This window comes from Neoarius graeffei, chromosome 5 (assembly GCF_027579695.1).
Source record: "Neoarius graeffei isolate fNeoGra1 chromosome 5, fNeoGra1.pri, whole genome shotgun sequence".
NCBI lineage: Eukaryota > Metazoa > Chordata > Actinopteri > Siluriformes > Ariidae > Neoarius > Neoarius graeffei.
In genome coordinates, this window is record NC_083573.1 from 25,336,602 (window position 1) to 25,360,090 (window position 23,489).

Below are 23,489 nucleotides of genomic sequence, written 5' to 3' on the forward strand. Positions count from 1 at the left end.
GTTATCTTGACAACATGCAATATCATAATATCGCACACTGATTCTCCACTGGGGAGAGTGGCATAATACACAGAGGATAAGCGATACGATCACAATACTGCATGCGATCAACAAACCCACTAGAAGGGAACAGAATACATGCTTTTATTCCATGGAAAAAGTGGCCCATATTTCAGTTCGATGAGGTCACTTCCAGTGTTTTCCCGCTGACTTGACGTGCATTGTTAAAATGGCGAACCAGATCAAATTTAAAATTCTTTTGATTAACTTGCATTTTTTGTGGATGTGTCTATATAATATAAAGAACATTACATAGTAGTGCAAAGATATGAAGTTTATCTTCTCATGTTGAAAATATTTTCACTCCTTCTCTTTGCTAACCCATGAATATGTTCACCACTCGAAGAAACTTGATATCTTCATGAAACCATGTAATATTCTTGATGTGTACATTCTAACTATAACCAGGAGAATGTAAAGAAAGCCACAGCATTTAAGATTTTTTAAGCCACAGCTTTTAAGATGACGGTGTAATATAATTAAATACCAATACACTGATCTGCACTAATTAGGTCAACACCATGTTTTTCTGAAGTACAGAATACATAAAGTCCATTCTGATCATTCACTGATGACCAATCAAAACAAAAATGGGTAAATGAGAAAACTTTTTTCCCCTTTTTTGGCAAAGTAAATTCCAAAATTTTCATATTTTTAAAAATGTAAAATATCATAATGCTATTAATGATACCAGGCTATTTTACCATGACAAAAATGAATGTTTTGCAGATTTTATGTACTAAAGAAGCTGTTTACCTGCTTATGGTCCTCATACATCACCTTGCCAATCTCAGGTCTCAGAGTTGTGACTGTAAAAAAATAAATAAATAAATAAATAATACAATAAAAACAGTGTGTTAATATACTAGCTACACATAATGATTTACCCAATTCACAATTTGACTCGATTCAGGATATTGGGTTCATGATTTGATTTTCCCCATATTTTTGAAAAAAAAAATTAAATGAAGAAAAAAAATATGCAACATTTATTTTCCCATTCTTTATCAACTTAACTACTCTGTTAAATAAAAAAATAAATAAATAATAAATTTCCCCCTTCCATTTAACACGTATATTCGTACATTCAAGCACAGTGAAATTCGTCCTCTGAATTTAACCCATTTGACGCAGTGAACACACATGAGCAAAAAGCACACACACATACCCAGAGCAGTGGGCAGCTATGCTACAGCACCCAGGGAGCAGTTGGGGGTCAGGTGCCTTGCTCAAGGGTACTTCAGCCCAAGGTTGCCCCACGTTAACCTAACTGCCTAATTTAATTTATCCAAATTTACCTCCATTTTTTCTTCTCTTTTCTTTCACTTTCAGCAATCTGTAAAATGAAAGCTCTGACGACTTAAATCTATTTGTACAATCACAAAACAGCTCTTTCCCATTTTAGATCTGGTTTTTTTTTTGTGCATTTTAGAACTGTGATGCTTCCTGTTTAGGGTGAAGTCATGCATATTCCTACTACTGTACATTATTACTTACCCACATAATTTTATTTATTTATTCTATCATTCATTGGTATTTTTTCAAGACATCATCCTGCCATGACATAGCCTGAGATGCTAAAATGGCAATAAAATAAAATGGCTGTCTAAATAAAGCAATTACAGCTAGAGAAAAAAAGAAAAAAAAATTACACAGCCTGAAAATAATCACAATTGATTTTTTAAATTTCATCAATTCAAATAGTAATAAATTTGTATCACAATTTATAATTGCACAATATATCGCTACAAGCCTAATACTTGTTACCTGCAAGTTTTAAAAATGGTAGTTATTTTAAATCAGCAAAGTGATTAAAATAAATAAATTAAATAAATTAATTAAAATAAAAAATTAACACCGAAGTCATGAACGATGAATAAGCTTCTACAGGATGTCTGAAAAGTCAGGAATCAAGACAGTAAAGTAACATATAATTTTGTATTTATTATTTGTCACATATATTCTGTGTTCATATCCTTTTCTCAGCCACTGCATCATGTTTTCATGGGTTTTGCTCCACATATAAAGGGATTCTATTCTAAAAAAGCAAACAAACAAACAAACAAACAAAGGGCAGCACAGTGGTGTAGAGGTTAGCACTGTCGCCTCACAGCAAGAAGGTTCTGGGTTTGAGCCCACGGGAGTTTGCATGTTCTCCCCGTGTCTGCGTGGGTTTCCTCTGGGAAACCCTCAGTTTCCCCCACAGTCCAAAGACATTGTCGTCTGCCTCCTTCCGTCTCAAGAGATGATTGCTGCACCAGAGTATAGTCACTGCCATGAGTTGCATTTCCTGCTGTGGCTATGTAGACCAATACAGGAGTAGCAGTCTCTCCTGCACGATGGACAGATGTAGGTTGTGGATGATTGCTCTGTAGGACTTGACTTGTGAGTGGCTCTTTTCCTCCTCAGCGAGTTGATGTGGCTTCTCTCTGCTTGCTTCACCCCGCTCTGGATGGCAGAGTTCCAGGGTCCACGCAATTCAGCCAGGCTTTCATCAATTCCTGGACATCAATTCCTGCGCTTTTCAGGTCCCGTTGGCAGACGTCTTTGAAACGTGGCCGGGGATGGCCCCAAGACCTAAAACCCTCTGATAGTTCGCCGTATGGCAGGTCTTTGGGGATATGGCCCTCATCCATACAGTAAACGTGGCCAAGCCAGCGGAGGCGACATTGGCTCAGAAGAGCGAAGACGGTCGGCAAGCCTGAGCACTCCAACACTTCAGTGTTTGGGATCCTGTCCTGCCACTGGATTCCAAGAATGCCTCTTAGGCAGCAGAGATGAAAAGAGTTAAGTCTCTTCTCCTGGACGAAGTATGTGGTCCATGTTTCACTGGAGTAGAGTAGGGTGCTGAGAATGCAAGCTCTGTACACCTGCATCTTGGTGTTCTCTGTCAGGTTCTTATTTGACCACACCCTCTTGTGAAGCTTGGAAAGGATCACCTTTGCGATTCTTGTGTTGATCTCTGGGAGAGGTTTGAGGTTATTGTGGATCCCAGGTACTGGAAGGTGTCAGAGTTGACCTCATAATCCCCTATGTGAATGTTAGGAGGGGAGTTGGTGCCTTGTCCCATCACTTCCGTCTTCTTGAGGCCGATGGTGAGGCCAAACTCGTTGCACACGTGCGCAAGGCAGTCTATCAGTCTCTGAAGGGCTTCCTCAGTGTGTGTCGCCAGTGCAGCGTCATCAGCAAAGAGGGCCTCTCTGATGGTGACATGCCTGACCTTGGTCTTGGCTCTGAGTCTGGCTAGGTTGAATAGCTTTCCGTCAAATCATGTGTGCAGGTACACTCCGTCTTCATTGTTGTCAAATGCGTAGGATAAAAGCATGGAGAAAAATATGCCAAAAAGTGCCGGGGCAAGGACGCAGCCCTGCTTGACTCCACTGCAGATCAGGATCGGTTCTGACACTGCTCCATTTTAGCATACTGTGCTGTGAATGTCCTTGTGGAAAGATTCAACGATGGCCAGCAGCTTCAGAGGCAGCCTATCTTCTTCAGAAGTTGGAACAGTCCGTTCCTGCTGACAAGGTTGAAGGCCTTCGTCAAGTCAATGAAGGCAAGGAAGAGGGACTGGTTTTGCTCTCTGCATTTTTCCTGCAGCTGTCTGATGGAGAAAATCATGTCGATGGTCAAGCTGCCTGGTCGGAACCCACATTGAGACTCTGGGTAGTGTGCTGCTAGGACTTGTAATCAGGCTAGGATGACTCTAGCGAACACTTTGCCAATGATGCTGAGTAGGGAGATGCCCCGGTAGCTGTTGCAGTCACTGCGGTCGACCTTGTTCTTGTACAGAGTCATGATTTTGGTGCCGCACATGTCCTGCGGTATGGAGCCCTCCCTCCAGCACATGCAGAGTAGTTTGTGCAGATCCTGAAGCAGTGCAGCTTTCCCATGCTTGATCACCTCTGGAGGTATCCCATCCACTCCTGGGGCCTTCCCAGCTGACAGACAATCTATGGCCTTGCCCGGGTCAGTGTCAAGCTCTTTGACAGGCAGGTCATGAATAGCGTTCAGCGCTGCTTCAGACACGACATTCTGCATGGAGTACAGCTCAAGGTAATGCTCTACCCATCTCTCCATCTGCTTCCACTGGTCAGTGATGTTCTCTCCTGTCTTGGAATTCAGGGGGACGCTCTTGATGGCAGTTGGGCTGGTTGCTTTCTTGATGTCTATGAACATGCTGCCCGTGTTTCCAGAGTCAGCTGCAGACTGTATGCTCTGACTGAGTTTCAGCCAGTAGTTATTGGCATAGCGACGAGCCATCTGCTGGCACTTACTGCACGCAGTCCTCGGTACATCCCGTGTGGCTTGGCAAGCACGCAGCTCAAGGACTAGGCGTGCCTTGCACTTGGCCTCCACTGCTGGTTCCATTTTCTGCCAGCTAGCCTCGAACCAGTCCTAGTTTCTCTGCTCCTTCCTCCTGAACGCCTCCAGCCCTGACTGGTAGACAGCAGCACGCATGTCTTTCCATTTGGAGTCAACAGTCGTTGCTTCTGTATGGCTGTTTTCCAGTGATGCTTTGTGGATTTCCAAGAACTCCTGGATTTTGGTAAGATCTGATGATCGACAGGTGTTAATGCGCAGACAGTCTTTCGATCTGGAGTGATGCATTTTACGCAGGATGAGACATATATTGGAATGGACCAGGATGTGGTCAGTGGAAGCTGTGGAAGCTTCTAGTGTTGAACACACCGTTGAGATCTTGCTTCCTGGTCAGGATTAGATCCAGCTGGTGCCAGTGATTGGATCTGGGATGACGCCATGAGACTTTGTACCTAGCCTTGTTTTGAAAGTAGTTGTTAGGTCACTGCCAGCTTGTGGAAGGAGCACAGCTCCAAAAGTCTCTGACCATTCTCGTTCATTTTGCCAACTCCGTAACGACTGACAGTAGAAGGCCAGGATTCAAAGTCAACACCGACCCTTGAAGTCTCCCAAGATGTAGAGCCCTTCTTTGTTGGGCACACTTCCGACGATCAAGTCCAGGGCATCGTAGAACTGGTCCTTTTCGTCTGTAGAGGAGCTTAGTGTTGGAGCGTAAACACATACAAAGTTAGTTACACCTGTCCTTGTTGTCATCCTCATGGTCAGGAGCCTCTCAGAACCTGCAGTAGGTGGTTCGATGGTCAACAGCAAAGAGTTCCTCACGGCGAAGCCCGTGCCATGTATGCGTGCCTCCTCTGAGCTCCTTCCCTGACAGAAGAACGTGTAGTTCTGTTCACGCAAGGATCCATCATCTGGCAACCTTGTCTCCTGCAGAGCAGCGATGTCGATGTTGAGACGGGCTAATTCTCTGTCAATTACGGCAGTCTTTCATAGGTCGTTCAATGACTGTGGGTCACTGTTGTAGCCTGGACACACTGTCCTCACATTCCAGCTTGCGATCTGAAGAACTGGCATCTTCCTTTGGATTTTATATTTGCCTGGTGCTGGAATTTACAACTGGCCTATCGATATCTCTAAGCTCCAAGCACCCTATGAAGCAAACAGGTTGTGGCGGGGTAGTACCTTATTGTCTGGGGGCTGCCCAGATTGAGGCAGGCGGTGACTACCCAATGGAATCTGAGAATTCCTCCCATTGACGGAAGCAACCCCTGGCTCTATGCCAAACGAGCCTAGGCTTATAACCAGTAAATTGTTGCTCCCAGCGTTGTGTCAATGCTAACTTAGGGAAGCTGGCGTGACCTCTCCAGGTGCAGGCCTGGGCATGTTGAAATGAAGGATAAGCTGTTGCCTGTGCAGCAGATCCTCCCACTCCTCACCTCTGGTGGAGTCCAGGGGAAAAGCAGAAGCTAGTACGCCTGGCACCAGGGCAACGCAGAAGTTGCTGGAATGATGTACATTCCATCATTCCAGCAACAGCAGACTGACTTAGGGACTCCGGCTCCAGATTACTCCTCATGGTTTACTCCCGGAGTCTCTCCCAGGAATGGGTATAGCCACGAGACAGCGGAGGTTTGAGATCAGAGTTTTCCTTCTCCTAGATGAGAAATCAACCAAGGTTGAAGAGCCCCATCTGCCCGTCCAAAGACAAGCAGGTTAGGTTAACATGGGATGGCCTTGGGCTGAAGTGCCCAAGAGTGGCGGCGCGCACGTACACAGAGGTTTTGCTCTCCTATGATGAGCTAAATTTCATTGTACATTTGTACAGTGACAAAGGCATTCTATTCTATATTCGGCTCAAAATATTTGCTAAATGTATTCCCACTGGTTCCTTACTTTTTAGACGCTTCGTATAATTTCTGTTGTACACAAAGTTTAAAGGCAACACGCTTTAATTAGTTGAAATGTTTGTCAGTCATCACATTAATGATTGGCTTGAGTAAATGACTAATGATTGATATCAGGTTTATTTAAGCCCAGTTAGTGTTAAATGCTATTTTTTCACTGTGTGCATGTCCCTCTTTCACACGATTGTATGTTGCATCAGTGAATGAGCAACTGCTGTGTCCGTGCGCATTCATGCATGGCGCACTTTGAACTGGCACTCACATCCACATGCACTCTGAATGAGCAGCACACACCTCAAGGACTAATTACAAAGCATCTGTTCCTGATCAGAGAGCAATCACTGCGTGTGCATATAAGGACTCAGAATGCATACAGACTTTGAAGTAATATGCCAAGTGTGCCTGCTACCTTGTCTAGTCCATTTGTGCCTCGCATGACCTTTGCCTATCTTTTGTTTTTAATTCTGCCTAATATTTTGGACTTGTACGCCTGTTTGTTGTTTTTAAAATAAACATACTTCCAGCAAGGGCGGCATGGTGGTGTAGTGGTTAGCGCTGTCGCCTCACAGCAAGAAGGTCCGGATTCGAGCCCCGTGGCCGGCGAGGGCCTTTCTGTGCGGAGTTTGCATGTTCTCCCCGTGTCCGCGTGGGTTTCCTCCAGGTGCTCCGGTTTCCCCCACAGTCCAAAGACATGCAGGTTAGGTTAACTGGGGACTCTAAATTGACCGTAGGTGTGAATGTGAATGGTTGTCTGTGTCTAGTGTCAGCCCTGTGATGACCTGGCGACTTGTCCAGGGTGTACCCCGCCTTTTGCCTGTAGTCAGCTGGGATAGGCTCCAGCTTGCCTGCGACCCTGTAGAACAGGATAAAGCGGCTAGAGATAATGAGATGAGATACTTCCAGCAATTACATCTGTTTACTGACAGCAACACAAACATTCATGCATTCTAGTAGTCCCAAACTAAAATGCAGCAGCCATAGGAAAAAATAAAAATATCAATTACACACACAAAAATAAATAAATAAAATTAAAAAAAATAAATAAATAACACACCACACCACACTACTTGGCATACAAACAACAGAAATAAATCAGTATTAGAATTACTGCTTTGCTTCCTATTGGCTTTTTTAGACAAATTTGTTCCCAAACATGTTTTTTCATCTTGTGGTCAGTACTCACATGGATAGCTGGCAATCTGAGGTGTGGCATGAGACAGAGCCATGAGTAAAGAAGATTTGCCCGCATTAGGAAACCTTTCAAATAAACACAATAACAAAATGAATATGTTAATATTACACAGCAGATCGACTAGAATTCTTATTCTAGATTTATAAGGAAAAAACTCGCCGGGGGGGGGGGCATACACAATATTTAAGCTTGAAATCCTGAATAACAAATATGTAAAATATGATAGTCCTTAAAATATTACTCACTAGAACCATGAGACTTGGCACAAACTAAGCAAATTTATATGAAAAATATACAGTGGGGTAAAAAAGTATTTAGTCAGTCACCAATTGTGCAAGTTCTCCCACTTAAAAAGATGAGAGAAGCCTGTAATTTTCATCATAGGTATACCTCAACTATGAGAGACAAAATGAGAAAAAAAATAATCCAGAAAATCACATTGTCTGATTTTTAAAGAATTTATTTGCAAATTATGGTGGAAAATAAGTATTTGGTCAATAACAAAAGTTCATCTCAATACTTTGTTATATACCCTTTGTTGGCAATGACAGAGGTCAAATGTTTTCTGTAAGTCTTCACAAGGTTTTCACACACTGTTGCTGGTATTTTGGCCCATTCCTCCATGCAGACCTCCTCTAGCAGTGATGTTTTGGGGCTGTCACTGGGCAACACGGACTTTCAACTCCCTCCAAAGATTTTCTATGGGGTTGAGATCTGGAGACTGGCTAGGCCACTCCAGGACCTTGAAATGCTTCTTACGAAGCCACTCCTTCATTGCCCGGGCGGTGTGTTTGGGATCATTGTCATGCTGAAAGACCCAGCCACATTTCATCTTCAATGCCCTTGCTGATGGAAGGAGGTTTTCACTCAAAATCTCACGATACAGGGCCCCATTCATTCTTTCCTTTACACGGATCAGTCGTCCTGGTCCCTTTGCAGAAAAACAGCCCCAAAGCATGTTGCCACCCCCATGCTTCACAGTAGGTATGGTGTTCTTTGGATGCAACTCAGCATTCTTTCTCCTCCAAACACGACAAGTTGAGTTTTTACCAAAAAGTTCTATTTTGGTTTCATCTGACCATATGACATTCTCCCAGTCCTCTTCTGGATCATCCAAATGCTCTCTAGCAAACTTCAGACGGGCCTGGACATGTACTGGCTTAAGCAGGGGGACACGTCTGGCACTGCAGGATTTGAGTCCCTGGCGGCGTAGTGTGTTACTGATGGTAGCCTTTGTTACTTTGGTCCCAGCTCTCTGCAGGTCATTCACTAGCTCCCCCCGTGTGGTTCTGGGATTTTTGCTCACCGCTCTTGTGATCATTTTGACCCCACGGGGTGAGATCTTGCATGAAGCCCCAGATCGAGGGAGATGAGGTGGGTGAAAGACCAAGTGAAAGTAACCGATGGTCAAACTCTCCAGCCAAGCACGACACTAGTCTTCCCATATTTTGCTATTATTAAGGATAGGTTGTACAGAGTGACGCAGGACACTCAAACCAGTGAACAGATAACCTGGTTGTTGCCAAGTGGCAAGGGCCCTTCAAGGTCACACAATGAAATCAGGAACGTCGACTATGAGGTGAGGCGAACGGGTAGGAGAGGGGCACTGCAAATCTACCACCTCAACCTGTTAAAACGTTGGAACGAGGGGGTCCCCGTGGTGTTGGTGGTTCCAGAGAAGGTAGAGCTGGGGCCGGAGATTTAAAAAAAAAAAAAAAATCTCAAACCACTCCGGTCCCTTGTGGAGACCACCTCTCACCGGCCCAACTCACAGATGTGGCCAAGTTGCAGAACAAATTTTCCGATGTGTTCTCATCCCTTCCCAGCTGCACCCACCTCATAGAACACCACATTGAGATGCCTCCAGGGGTGGTGGTGCATAGCCGTCCTTACGGCTTGCCCGAACACACACAAAAAAATAATAATAATAATTTAAAAAGATGCTTCGGAATTAACTCAAGGCTATGCTCGACATGGGCATAATCGAGGAGTCCCACAGTGACTGGAGCAGCCCAGTGATCCTGGTTCCCAAGATTGACGGGTCAGTCCAGTTCTGTGTGGACTACAGAAGTCAACGTGATGTCTAAATTGCAAAATTTGCATAATTGCCTCGCATTGAGGAGTTGCTAGATCGGTTAGGCGCTGCTCGCTGATTCGACCCTGGAGCTAATGAAGGGATATTGGCAAATCTATTGGCAAATCTATTGGCAAATCTTCTATCCCGAGAGAAAACAGCCTTTTCCACACCTTTTGGATTACACCAATTTGTCAAGCTTCCTTTTGGGTTATTTGGGGCTCCCGCTACGTTCCAGCGGCTCATGGACAAGATCCTCTGCACTCACGCCACCTACAGTGGTGCTTGAAAGTTTGTGAACCCTTTAGAATTTTCTATATTTCTGCATAAATATGACCTAAAACATCATCAGATTTTCACACAAGTCCTAAAAGTAGATAAAGAGAACCCAGTTAAACAAATGAGACAAAAATATTATACTTAATCATTTATTTATTGAGGAAAATGATCCAATATTACATATCTGTGAGTGGCAAAAGTATGTGAACCTTTGCTTTTAGTATCTGGCGTGACCCCCTTGTGCAGCAATAACTGCAACTAAACGTTTCCGGTAACTGTTGATCAGTCCTGCACACCGGCTTGGAGGAATTTTAGCCCATTCCTCCATACAGAACAGCTTCAACTCTGGGATGTTGGTGGGTTTCCTCACATGAACTGCTCACTTCAGGTCCTTCCACAACATTTCAATTGGATTAAGGTCAGGACTTTGACTTGGCCATTCCAAAACATTAACTTTATTCTTCTTTAACCATTTTTTGGTAGAACGACTTGTGTGCTTAGGGTCATTGTCTTGCTGCATGACCCACCTTCTCTTGAGATTCAGTTAATGGACAGATGTCCTGACATTTTACTTTAGAATTCGCTGGTATAATTCAGAATTCATTGTTCCATCAATGATGGCAAACCAGCCTGGCCCAGATGCAGCAAAACAGGCCCAAACCCATGATACTACCACCACCATGTTTCACAGATGGAATAAGGTTCTTAGGCTGGAATGCAGTGTTTTCCTTTCTCCAAACATAACACTTCTCATTGAAACCAAAAAGTTCTATTTTGGTCTCATCTGTCCACAAAACATTTTTCCAATAGCCTTCTGGCTTGTCCACATGGTCTTTAGCAAACTGCAGATGAGCAGCAATGTTCTTTTTGGAGAGCAGTGGCTTTCTCCTTGCAACCCTTCCATGCACACCATTGTTGTTCAGTGTTCTCCTGATGGTGGACTCATGAACATTAACATTAGCCAATGTGAGAGAGGCTTTCAGTTGCTTAGAAGGTACCCTGGGGTCCTTTGTGACCTCGCTGACTATTACATGCCTTGCTCTTGGAGTGATCTTTGTTGGTCGACCACTCCTGGGGAGGGTAACAATGGTCTTGAATTCCCTCAATTTGTACACAATCTGACTGACTGTGGATTGGTGGAATCCAAACTCTTTAGAGATGGTTTTGTAACCTTTTCCAGCCTGATGAGCATCAACAACGCTTTTTCTGAGGTCCTCAGAAATCTCCTTTGTTTGTGCCATGATACATTTTCACAAACGTGTTGTGAAGATCAGACTTTGATAGATCCCTGTTCTTTAAATAAAACAGGGTGCCCACTCACACCTGATTGTCATCCCATTGATTGAAAACACCTGACTCTAATTTCACCTTCAAATTAACTGCTAATCCTAGAGGTTCACATACTTTTGCCACTTACAGATATGTAATATTGGATCATTTTCCTCAATAAATAAATGACCAAGTATAATATTTTTGTCTCATTTGTTTAACTGGGTTCTCTTTATCTACGTTTAGGACTTGTGTGACAATCTGATGATGTTTTAGGTCATATTTATGCAGAAATATAGAAACTTCTAAAGGGTTCACAAACTTTCAAGCACCACTGTATGCAGCAGTGTACCTAGAAGACATCATTATTTGTAGCTATGATTGGCTGTGGTACCTAGAACACCTTAGAGCTGTCCTAGAGTCACTGAGGCGTGCAGGTCTCACAGCTAACCCGAAAAAGTGTGCAATTGGGCAGGTGGAAGTACAGTATTTGGGTTTCCACTTGTGTCATGGACAGGTGCGTCCCCAAATTAACAAGTCTGCAGCGATTGTGGCCTGCCTGAGGCCCAACACCAAAAAGGGGGTGAGACAGTTCCTGGGGCTGGCTGGCTACTATCATAGGTTCATACCTAATTATTCGGACGTCACCAGCCCGCTAACTGATCTCACTAAAAAGGGAGCACCAGATCCGGTCCAGTGGACAAAGAAGTGCCAACAGGCTTTCACTAAAGTAAAAGCTGCACTGTGTGGGGGGCCACTGTTACACTCCCCTGATTTCTCTCCCCTCTTTATTTTACAGATGGACACATCGGACAGAGGGCTGGGGGCCATTTTGTCCCAGAAAGTGGAGGGCGAGGAGCATCCTGTGCTGTACACCAACAGTGTGCTGTACACCAACAGCAAGCTCTCGACATGTGAAAGCAAGAACAGCATCATCGAAAAGGAGTGTCTGGCCATCAAGTTGGCGGTCCTCGCCCTCAGATACTACCTGCTGAGGTGCCCTTTCACCCTCTGTTTGGACCACGTGACCCTCCAGTCGCTCCACCACATAAAGGATGCCAATGCACGGATCACCCGTTGGTATCTCGCCCTCCAGCCATTTAAGTTCGAGGTGGTCCACAGGCCAGGGGTGCAGATGATGACGGTGGACTTCCTGTCCCATCGGGTGGTGGGGGTATGTGGCAGCAGGGTCATGGCCAAGAGTCAGTTTGTGAATGGAGGGCAGGGTCAGGGAAGGTGAGTGGCCAAGTCATTACACCTGTTGTCACTTACAGTAGTGTGTGTTTGTTGCAGTGATGGTGGAGCATAAAAAGAAGGGGAGAGCAAAGAAGTCTCTCCCAATCAGAACCCATGTGCGCGCGTGTGACTGTGTGTGAGCAGCGAGTGAGTGGAGCTGAAAAGCAGCAAAGTAAAGGAAAATACACTGTGTGAGAACTTCAGCTCCTGCCTACCATGTACTCCACCCACATCAGGAACTTATTACAGTATTCTATTCCCTTGTAGCAGGTTTCATTCATTTGGTTTGATAGCATGAAATACTGTTCGCATATCGCTTATCCTATGTGTATTATGTCACTCCACCTAATGGAGAACGAGCATGCAATATTGTTACAATACTGCACGTTGTCGAGACAACACAACGTCACATGTTGGAGACATAAAACTTCAGCGCTAGTGAGCAACTGTGACAATTTGTAAACAAACATGGCCGCAAAGTTTGCTGCGTTAAAAACGGAAGATTTTGAGAGAATTTTGGCTGCCAGGGAGCTCCATTGTGTGTAGTTGTCAATGTTGATTTGTCAATGTTGATTTTTTTTGACTTACAGTGGGGTAAAAAAGTATTTAGTCAGTCACCAACTGTGCAAGTTCTCCCACTTAAAAAGATGAGAGGCACCTGTAATTTTCATCATAGGTATACCTCAACTATGAGAGACAAAATGAGAAAAAAAATAATCCAGAAAATCACATTGTCTGATTTTTAAAGAATTTATTTGCAAATTATGATGGAAAATAAGTATTTGGTCAATAACAAAAGTTCATCTCAATACTTTGTTATACACCCTTTGTTGGCAATGACAGAGGTCAAACATTTTCTGTAAGTCTTCTCAAGGTTTTCCACACACTGTTGCTGGTATTTTGGCCCATTCCTCCATGCAGATCTCCTTGAGAGCAGTGATGTTTTGGGGCTGTCGCTGGGCAACACAGACTTTCAACTCCCTCCAAAGATTTTCTATGGGGTTGAGATCTGGAGACTGGCTAGGCCACTCCAGGACCTTGAAATGCTTCTTATGAAGCCACTCCTTCGTTGCCTGGGCGGTGTGTTTGGGATCATTGTCATGCTGAAAGACCCAGCCACATTTCATCTTCAATGCCCTTGCTGATGGAAGGAGGTTTTCACTCAATCTTACGATACATGGCCCCATTCATTCTTTCCTTTACACGGATCAGTCGTCCTGGTCCCTTTGCAGAAAAACAGCCCCAAAGCATGATCTTTCCACCCCCATGCTTCACAGCAGGTATGGTGTTCTTTGGATGCAACTCAGCATTCTTTCTCCTCCAAACACGACAAGTTGAGTTTTTACCAAAAAGTTCTATTTTGGTTTCATCTGACCATATGACATTCTCCCAATCCTCTTCTGGATCATCCAAATGCTCTCTAGCAAACTTCAGACGGGCCTGGACATGTACTGGCTGAAGCAGGGGGACACGTCTGGCACTGCAGGATTTGAGTCCCTGGCGGCGTAGTGTGTTACTGATCGTAGCCTTTGTTACTTTGGTCCCAGCTCTCTGCAGGTCATTCACTAGCTCCCCCCGTGTGGTTCTGGGATTTTTGCTCACCGTTCTTGTGATCATTTTGACCACATGGGGTGAGATCTTGCGTGGAGTCCCAGATCGAAGGAGATTATCAGTGGTCTTGTATGTCTTCCATTTTCTAATAACTGCTCCCACAGTTGATTTCTTCACACCAAGCTGCTTACCTATTGCAGATTCAGTCTTCCCAGCTTGGTGCAGGTCTACAATTTTGTTTCTGGTGTCCTTTGACAGCTCTTTGGTCTTGGCCATAGTGGAGTTTGGAGTGTGACTGAGGTTGTGGACAGGTGTCTTTTATACTGATAACGAGTTCAAACAGGTGCCATTAATACAGGTAACGAGTGGAGGACAGAGTAAACAAACTTCTTAAAGAAGTTGTTACAGGTCTGTGAGAGCCAGAAATCTTGCTTGTTTGTAGGTGACCAAATACTTATTTTACCAAGGAATTTACCAATTAATTCATTAAAAATCCTACAAATGTGATTTCCTGGATTCTTTCCCCCCATTCTGTCTCTCATAGTTGAGGTATACCTATGATGAAAATTACAGGCCTCTCTCATCTTTTTAAGTGGAAGAACTTGCACAATTGGTGGCTGACTAAATACTTTTTTGCCCCACTGTAAGTACGAGTGAAAAATACTGTGGAAGAAGAGTCTGGAAACAGAAATCTTAGTTTTTCGGTTGTTAGCCTGTGCTAGTAGCTCTCGGTAGCACTGGCTTGACTGGCTTAGCCTTTACACTAAGACCACTGCTGAATCCTACACCGGCTGGAAGGTAACTGGACTGCCGCTCTAACAGCGGGTCGTCCAGTTGCGGGTAAGCTAGCATTGGCCTTTTGTGGTCTATCAGATATATTTCATTCAGCTAACATGATAGTGAAGTCGTCTAATACAGGGCTGCCAACTTTTCGAAATTCCTTGGAGTGAGATTTTTTTTTTGGGGGGGGGTCGGGAAAATTTTTCCGCACACCATGCAGTAAGTGGGAATTTTGTATTCAGTTTGATATTCACTTGTCCCCCTCCGTTCTGGTGTTTTGTTTGTGGGTCGTCCAGCTGGAGATGGACAATGGGGGGGGGGGGGGGGGGGGGGGGGGGGGTTTGAGATTTTGGATTTAGTAGATGTTCCTGCATTCTGGTGGATTTTTGGAGTGGCCTGCTGTGCCATACCTACATTCTTACACACCCTGACTTGCCAGGCCTTCAGCTTGTGGCTAACAAAAGCACCAAGTTTTGGCTTAAAAGCCCCCACACTAGAAAACTACAGATGACTGCCAATGTTCCTGTAGCCCTATAGACCTGTGTTTCAGATTTAAAGGCAAGTTCATGTTTGAAAATATTTCATCAGCTAAGCCTAAACACCTTCTGAATTGAAACTAAATGTTAAGTTTTTAATAACTGTTGCAAAAAATAAGATTGTCCCTCACTGACTATTCATTATTAATTTAAGGGCTTTCCCCACCACTGGGTTCAGCAGAAGATTGGCATGGGGAAAAATATCAACAGCAAAAGAACAAATAAAATGCTTAAACAGTAAGCAAAATGTGCATGTGCTACAAGAAAGATTAAAATGATTAAGTTTGAACAGTATTGAAACACAAAAAGCTGAACCTTGGCCATAGGTGGGACTGTGCACACAAAGTTGGGCTTAAAAATTTTGGTCATACTTAAATAAGCTATATTAATATATTTCTTATTAATTTATTTCTTATCTATGTTTCTTATTAGTAATAGAGCATTCGTCAGGGCCTGTTATCTGACAAATATTCTCTACCTGTCTTGTCCTCTTTGAAACCCTGTCTCCTCAGTATATTGTTCTCTGTCTTTTTTTTTTTAATTATTCACAAGTTAAAGTTCTTTGATATTACAGGTGACCATGCTTTATTTACTTTAACTGAGCAATTACATACATCATAAATAATTAAAAATAAGTACCCTGTAAATAAACAATAGGTATGGTGGCTAATGGCTCTTCTTTCATTTGTAATATTATCTCTTACTTGCTTTATTTTACAACATTTCCAGTATGGCTTCAAATAAAATCATAAAGTATGATAACATACAGTAAACAAACTAAAAATGCACCTTAATAAATGTGTGCTAAGGAGGTGCTCTCCCGTGCTGCTTGTTGGGGAAGATAGAGGCTGTGGCACGGCAGTAGGCCTATAATGATACAACAGATGTGCGAGGCAGTTGGCAGAACGAATGCCTTCATTTGCGTCATTTAGTTTCTGAAACACACTGTTATGCTTCCCGTAATTAACGCTGGCATTATCTGCTGTGTAAGCTGACACTTTGTTCAAATCCAGACCAGCGGATTCCAGCTTGCTCATGCCTAGTACACAGCTCTCGATATGGCATTAAATATTCTCACAACACTTATAGGCTAAAACGATTAAGAAACTTTATATAAGTTCATAATTACGCCAGTAACACCACACATTGGCGTTAAGGTGACCATTCGTCCGGATTTTGTCCGGACAGTCCGGTTTTAGAGCCGTCTGTCCGGACGTCTGTCACGCGTCCTCACTTTTTACATTTTGTCCTCATTTCGGACCCTCAGCCGCCACCGTTGCATCAATCGTCACAAATCCCCACCCATTATTTACACTTGCTATTCTGCGATGACATACAGGCAAAGATAGCCTACAGGGATTTCTCATATACAAACATTCGTGCTGCACACGCAGCTGATGGAGCCTCTGCAGCCTCTGATTGTCTGGAAGCTGCTGTCACTCAAAAGCTGTGCTCACGCAATTGACTGATTTTTGCTCCTCCGAGCTGCACGCGCAGTGCGAATGTTTGTACGGAAAAACCTATGAATGTTGGCACGCATGCTGTTGAACAATACTCATGCCGAAACGAAAGACATCCTTTAAAAATGCTTGATGCTTAGAGCATCGTTTTGTCGGCAAGAGCCAAAAAGGAAAACACTTCGCCTTCTGCAAGCTCTGTCGCATTGACATTGATGTGGGGAGCAGAGGTAAAGGTGCGATAGACAGACACGCGGACACAGACCACCACAGAGAGAATACCAGCAGTGCTGGACAGTCATCTTTAGCATCATTTTTTGCCCCAGCTCTACCAACCCCAATCGATGACAAAACCACTGCTGCTGAGCTGACTAAATTGTTCCACACCATTAAACACCATCACTCGTACAGGAGTTTAGACTGCTCTGCAAAAGTTGACAGGCAGGTATATAGTGATTCAGCAGTGGTCAAAGGATTGACATTGGGCAGAACGAAAGCACAAGCGCTGTGCTCGAATGTGTTAGCCCCATATTCCACACGCACCCACATCAACTACATAAAAGAAAACAATCTGCATTTTTCTCTTGCCTCAGATGCCTCGAACAAGGGCGCAATCAAGTGTTTCCCTATAGTTCTCAGATATTTCCACTTCGAACTGGGAGTCCAACACGTCCTGATGGATTTTTATAATGACAGTGACGAGACATCTGCAGCTATAGCCAACCAAATAATGAGCAAGCTGGAATCTGCTGGTCTGGATTTGAACAAAGTGTCAGCTTACACAGCAGATAATGCCAGCGTTAATTACGGGAAGCATAACAGTGTGTTTCAGAAACTAAATGACGCAAATGAAGGCATTCGTTCTGCCAACTGCCTCGCACATCTGTTGCACAATACCAGTAAATTCACAACAGCAAAAATGAGTGTGGACGTGGAAAATGTTGTCCTCAAAATCTACAGCCATTTCAGCACCTCTGCCACAAGGACAGCGCACCTTCAGGAATTTTGCGAGTTCCTCGAAATGGATCGATGCAACATTGTGCGACATGTGATGACACGGTGGCCATCTCTACTGCCATCTGTGGACAAGATTGTGAAGTACTGGGGACCACTCTCAAGCTACTTCAGGAGCCTGGGAGAGGATGCATGTCCAAAAGTCCTGTGGGAGTGCTTCGGAGATGAAGAGCAGTCACTGCATGAGCTGTACTTTTTTTTCCCTCAGCCATGTATTGGTGCTATTCAGTGAGTGCATTCAGGCACTTGAAGGGAAATCCTTCTGCATCACATCCGTCTACCACCTGATGACCAATTTACAGAACCAGCTGGAGAGGAGACAACGAGACAGCTACTTCGGATTCACTGTGAACAATAAGCTGAAAGAGCTCACTCCACATCTTAGCAAGAGATGCAAGGCTGAGTTTGTTGTGGTCTACGAAAGGGCATTCAAATATCTCCAAGACAGATATGACTTCTCTGAACAGAGCTTCCACAGCCAGGTGAGCAAGTTAAGTCTGAAACATGCAGTCCCCTTTGATCAGTTCTGTGAAGCAGTGAAGGCGTGCAGAGTGGATGTGGAAATGGATGACCTCTATGAAGAGTATTCCTTTGTGGAGAAATTTGTCAGCAGCTCTGCGGAGGTGGAGAACTGGAGCACTGAGGAGAGATATTTGAAACTCTTCACCCAGACAGATGTATCTCTGAACAGCTTGAAGATCATCAGTGCCTACCTATTTTCCATTCCCTGCAGCAATGCTCATACTGAAAGAGTGTTTTCCATAATGACCACTGCATGGCGTAATGAAAGGAATCATCTCGAGGTAGACTCAGTGAAGGCAGAGCTCCAGGTCTGCATCAACCTTACAGAGGATTGCACAGAGATGTACGAGAAGTTCCTGGCCAATAAGGCACTTTTGGAGGCAGCCAGGAAAGGGCTGAAATACAAGAAGTAGGCCTAGCCTAAAACACCTCTGGTGAGTGGTTACCCATGGCATTAGCCTTTATATAAAAAGTTATAGGCTTATTACCACAAAGTAATTTAATTTAAATTAAAATGTGATTCAGTATTTCAAATAAATTAATACTGTGGGCTTTCTCCTAGGTGAATTGGCAGAGCAGTCAGAGCAGAGCAGAGCAAAAAGACCAGAATGGAGGAAGAGCCTAAATGATGCCTGGATGAGCAAATGAACATTCTAGACTAATGTTTTTGTTGTTCAGTAATGTTTAATGATGTTTTATCCAAATTCCTGTGGATAAGGTTATAGGCCAAATGTAAATGACATGGTTGACTGTCATTTTTAATGTTTTTCTTTTTGATATTTTTTTGGATGAGCATAAATGAACACAACAATGTTTTGTTTTTAGTTTAGTTCCTGTGGATAAGCCAAGGCCAGTATAGTAGGCTAAATGACAGTAGGCCTACATGTTTCTTGACTCATTTTTCGATTTTTCATTTTTTTTTCTTTTTGGTCATTTTCAAGTGAATAAATATGTTGGCCTATGGCATGGCAAAGACTGTTTTTTCAGTGTCTATAGATGGACACAACTCTTTACAGTGACGTTTTGTTTCTTGTTGACATGGTCTTGACCATCATTTTCCACATTTTTCTTTTTGATAGGTGTTCCAAGTTAATAAATATATATTAACTTCATACGTTTTTTTATAAGTTTTTCTTACTCCCCCCGTAACGCGACGGTGTCCTAACTTTAGGGCCTTTGTCCTCACTTTTGGACACAAGTGTCCTAACTTACAGACTCATGTCGGTGGTCACCCTAATTGGCGTGCATATGTACAAACCTGTCTGAGACACCTGTCTGAGACACCCGTCTTCAACTCGGATACCTTCTTCTCTCTCCTCTTCCTCTAAATTGACGATAGGCAATTATCCAACTTCCGGCGAGTGCAGCATCATTAGATGCGCCACCTACCATAGGGGAGTGTGTACAGAAGGGAACACCTCTCTGCCTGTTTAGCCGTGCGTAAGGCGTAACTGATCAATCGCAAGTGGTTGGCGCGACGCAATGGGTAGCCTAGATTAGATAGATAAACTAGATTTTTTTTCTAGCGTGAGAAATCGGAGGTATGGCGTGTGAAGACAATCAAATGTGTGTCTCACGCTCATTGTGTGAGAGTTGGCAGCCCAGTCTAATATTATTTAAATATGTCACTCAGATCAGATGTAGTTCGTATGAAAAATGTGAGTTTTTCAACACGAGAAGATAAACTTCATATCTTCAAGCCAACATGTGATTTTCTTTTTATTATATAGACACATTCCCAAATAAAATGCACCCAAATTTATCAAAACAATTCGTCAGTTCCGGTGACGTCATCACAGCAAATGGCTGCTTGAGATAACAGCTCCTCCAAGAATTTAGCTATTTCGCCCCAAAAAGTAGTCAAATACCATTGACTTTTTATAATACACGATCAAAATGTCGGGGGCGAGACAAAAAACAAGGGAACAGCTTGGAAAAAAAAAAAAAGGTACTGGACAGACTAGTGCAGTTGGTGGAGATAATGCTAGTTCACCTCGTGACGATGCTAGCTTAAACCAAGTCACGGCAGCTAGCCTGACAAAAGTACTAGAGGAGATTCGGGAATTTCGCAAAGATATGAAGGAACAACTTAATGACATCAAAGTTGAACTCACTAAAGTGGACCAAAAAGTTGAGGAGGTGGAAAATCGAATTGGTGTAGTAGAAGACCGCACTCAGAATGTGGAGCAAGTGTTAGGAAAACTGATAAAAGAAGTGACCCAACTCGAAAATAAAATACTCGACCAAGAAGGTAGATCCAGACGAAAGAATATAAGAATATACAAATGCCCCAGAAGACGCAGAGGGATCATCAATGATGGACTTTGTGGAAAAGCTGTTGCATGATAAACTGGAAATACCTGAAACAACGAATATCGACATTGAGAGAGCACACAGAGCACTTGTGCCTAAACCTACTGGAGATAAGGAAGACAAGCCACGGTCAATAGTGATCAGATTTCTCCAATACAAAACTAAAGAAGAAATCCTACGCAAAGAGCGGGGGAAGAAAAAAAAAAAAGTGTTCTTAAACGATGAGACACATTTTTTGACAACGACTATCCCCCAGTTGTTTTACAGAAGCGAAAGGAATATGCCGAAGCAAAACGAGTCTTGAAACAAAACGGCATTCGTTTCCAAACTCCTTTTCCAGCCCAACTGCGAGTGTACTACAAGAATGGGACACGGCTCTACCAATCAGCAGAGGAAGCAACGACAGATATGAAGAACAGAGGACTCCATCAACACGATTAGGGTTCCACCAAAGGAGGATCTAATCGCGCAGCTGTCACACACTGCATGGGAGAGAGTAGAGTCCCGTGGACGGAGAGGGGAGGATGCAGAGCAAGAATGAGTTCTGCGAGTTAACAGGGACATTCCCCCCCACCATCCCCGCTATGGGTAGGCTACCTATATGGTTAAAAGATGTTTGTAAAAATATTTAACATCCCAAATCTTTTTTTTCTATTTATGTTTGAGACAATTTTCTTCCCTGACAAATACAAATTAACCTAGCCTACAATGGAGGAGTTAGTCCTAAAGTTAGCCTTAGCACTTGGATGGACAGAGACTTTTTTCTTTCCTCTTTAGGAAATCCTAGTGGAGGCCCTCAACCTACTGAGAGGAGAGGCTTTCCTCCGGAGCTAGATGTTCCTTCTAGCTTAATTAAGGGTCATTTAAGGACCTCAGCCTTGGAATGACTGTTAGTTTGTTTCTTGTTTTATTGTGTGAAAAATGTTATTGACTGTTCTCTCAGGGAGTATATCACTTAAATTTTGTTTCAACATAAGGATGCATATACACATGACCTATGGCCAGTGACAAAGTTAAAATAATTTCTTATAAACGTTAATGGGTTGTTAAACCCAATTAAGCGCTCCAAAATTCTTTCTAAAATGAAAAGGGAAAGGGCACATATGGTATACTTACAGGAAACCCACCTAAAATGATAAAGAACATGGAAAACTAAAAAGAATGGGCTTTAACAAAATCTTTTCAAATCATATAAACCAGGACATAGAAGAGGAGTGGCGATTCTTATTTCTAAGCAGGTCAATTTTGAAAAGATGTCTGAAATAAAAGATAAGGATGGCAGGTATGTCTTAGTTAAGGGAAATGTAGATGGAAATATAATAACTTTACTAAATATATATGCACCTCCAAGAAGTGATATTTCTTTCTTTCAAAAGATAACAGAAGGCCTGCTGATATGTAGGGGGATCTTAATATTCATTTACAACCAAAACTTGATTCTTCAAGTGGAAAAACAAATGAAACAAAGTCCCTATATACCGTAGAAAAGTCAACACGCATTTCAAAAATGTGGGACTAATTGACATCTGGAGAGAACTGTTCCTGCAAAGAATAGATTATACCCATTACTCTGCCCCTCATTCCTATACACAAGAATAGATTATTTTATAACATTTGGAAAAGATAAAGATAAAATCTATTCCTGCGAAATTGGGATAATCGATCTGAGTGACCATGCGCCCATATACGGTACCTAACAGTTGACCTAGACCAGCGACCCAGAAATACTATATGGAAGTTAAACTCTGGCCGACTGAAAGATCCTAATTTTAAACAGGACATTAGAAAAGAAATAAACACTTTTCTAGAATTCAATGATAAAGAGATCACATTCCCCATACTATGGGATACAATGAAAGCTGTTTTACAAGGGAAAATTATAGCAATAGCTTCATGCAATAAAAAAGAAAGAAGGAAAGCATTAGAAGGACTACAGCAAAAATTGAAGAATTTAGAATTAAAACAAGATGGATTTAGATAAAAATACATTTCAGGAAATTGAAAAAGTTAGAAATGAAATCAGAAATATAACCACACGAGATATTAAAAGAAACCTTGTGTATCTAAAACAGAGACACTATGAAAGTGGCTCGAAATCAATGAAGATACTTGCATGGAAGTTGAAGAAAAAAAATAGCTGAAAATACAGTTCATAGAACACAAGACCCAAGAACAAAGGAGATTAAAAACAGACTAAATGAGATTCATGAAGCATTTGAGACATTTTACAAAGGCTTATATACAAGAGTCGCAGGAGGAAGTGTGGCTCAGATTGACACCTTTCTGAACTCTTTGCAATTACCCACTCAAACAGAAGATCAGAACCAAAAGTTGATGGCTGAAATAACAGAGAGCGAACTGCTAGCAGCAATTAGTCGGCTCAAAGTAGGCAAATCTCCAGGTTCAGATGACTATACAGCAGAGTGGTACAAGGAGTTTAAAAATGAGCTAGTGCCGGTCATACTCCCTGCACTAAACTGGACCTTGAAAAAAAAGCACAAATACCTCCTAGCTGGAATGAGGCAATTATTTCAGCCATTCCAAAAGAGGGCAAGGATAGAACAGAATGTGCATCATATAGACCGATATCTGTATTAAATATAGACTATAAGATGTTCACTTCCATTATGGCCAGACGTTTTGAAAAACTTATGACCATACTGGTCCACAGTGATCAGACAGGTTTTATACATCGTCAAACGCAATATACGACAAACTTTGCATATTATGAATCAAATTCAGAAAGCCAAAATGGAGGCACTAGTAGTTAGTGTAGACGCTGAGAAAGCTTTTGACTCAGTCAATTGGGCTTTTCTCTATAGAGTCCTACATAGATTTAGTTTCCATGACAGGATTATTAAAACTATACAAGCACTATATAATAACCCTACAGCAAGGGTCAAGGTTAATGGTTACTTATCAAATAGGTTTACCCTGGAAAGGGGATCAAGACAAGGCTGCGCTTGGTCACCACTATTACTC

The 23,489-nt window shown here is 42.8% G+C and overlaps 1 protein-coding gene across 2 annotated transcripts in view; it reads right to left on the reverse strand.

The window, feature by feature from the left end:
* The window catches only part of gtpbp10 (GTP-binding protein 10 (putative)), an 80,973-nt gene that overhangs the window by 8,383 nt on the left and 49,101 nt on the right, over positions 1 to 23,489 (reverse strand). For both annotated transcript variants that reach the window (XM_060921434.1, XM_060921436.1), the window contains 2 exons: positions 7,468 to 7,541; positions 817 to 869 (listed from right to left, as the gene is read on the reverse strand). In XM_060921434.1, coding sequence (XP_060777417.1) covers positions 817 to 869; positions 7,468 to 7,541 — 127 coding nt within the window. The remainder of the gene's footprint in view (positions 1 to 816; positions 870 to 7,467; positions 7,542 to 23,489) is intronic.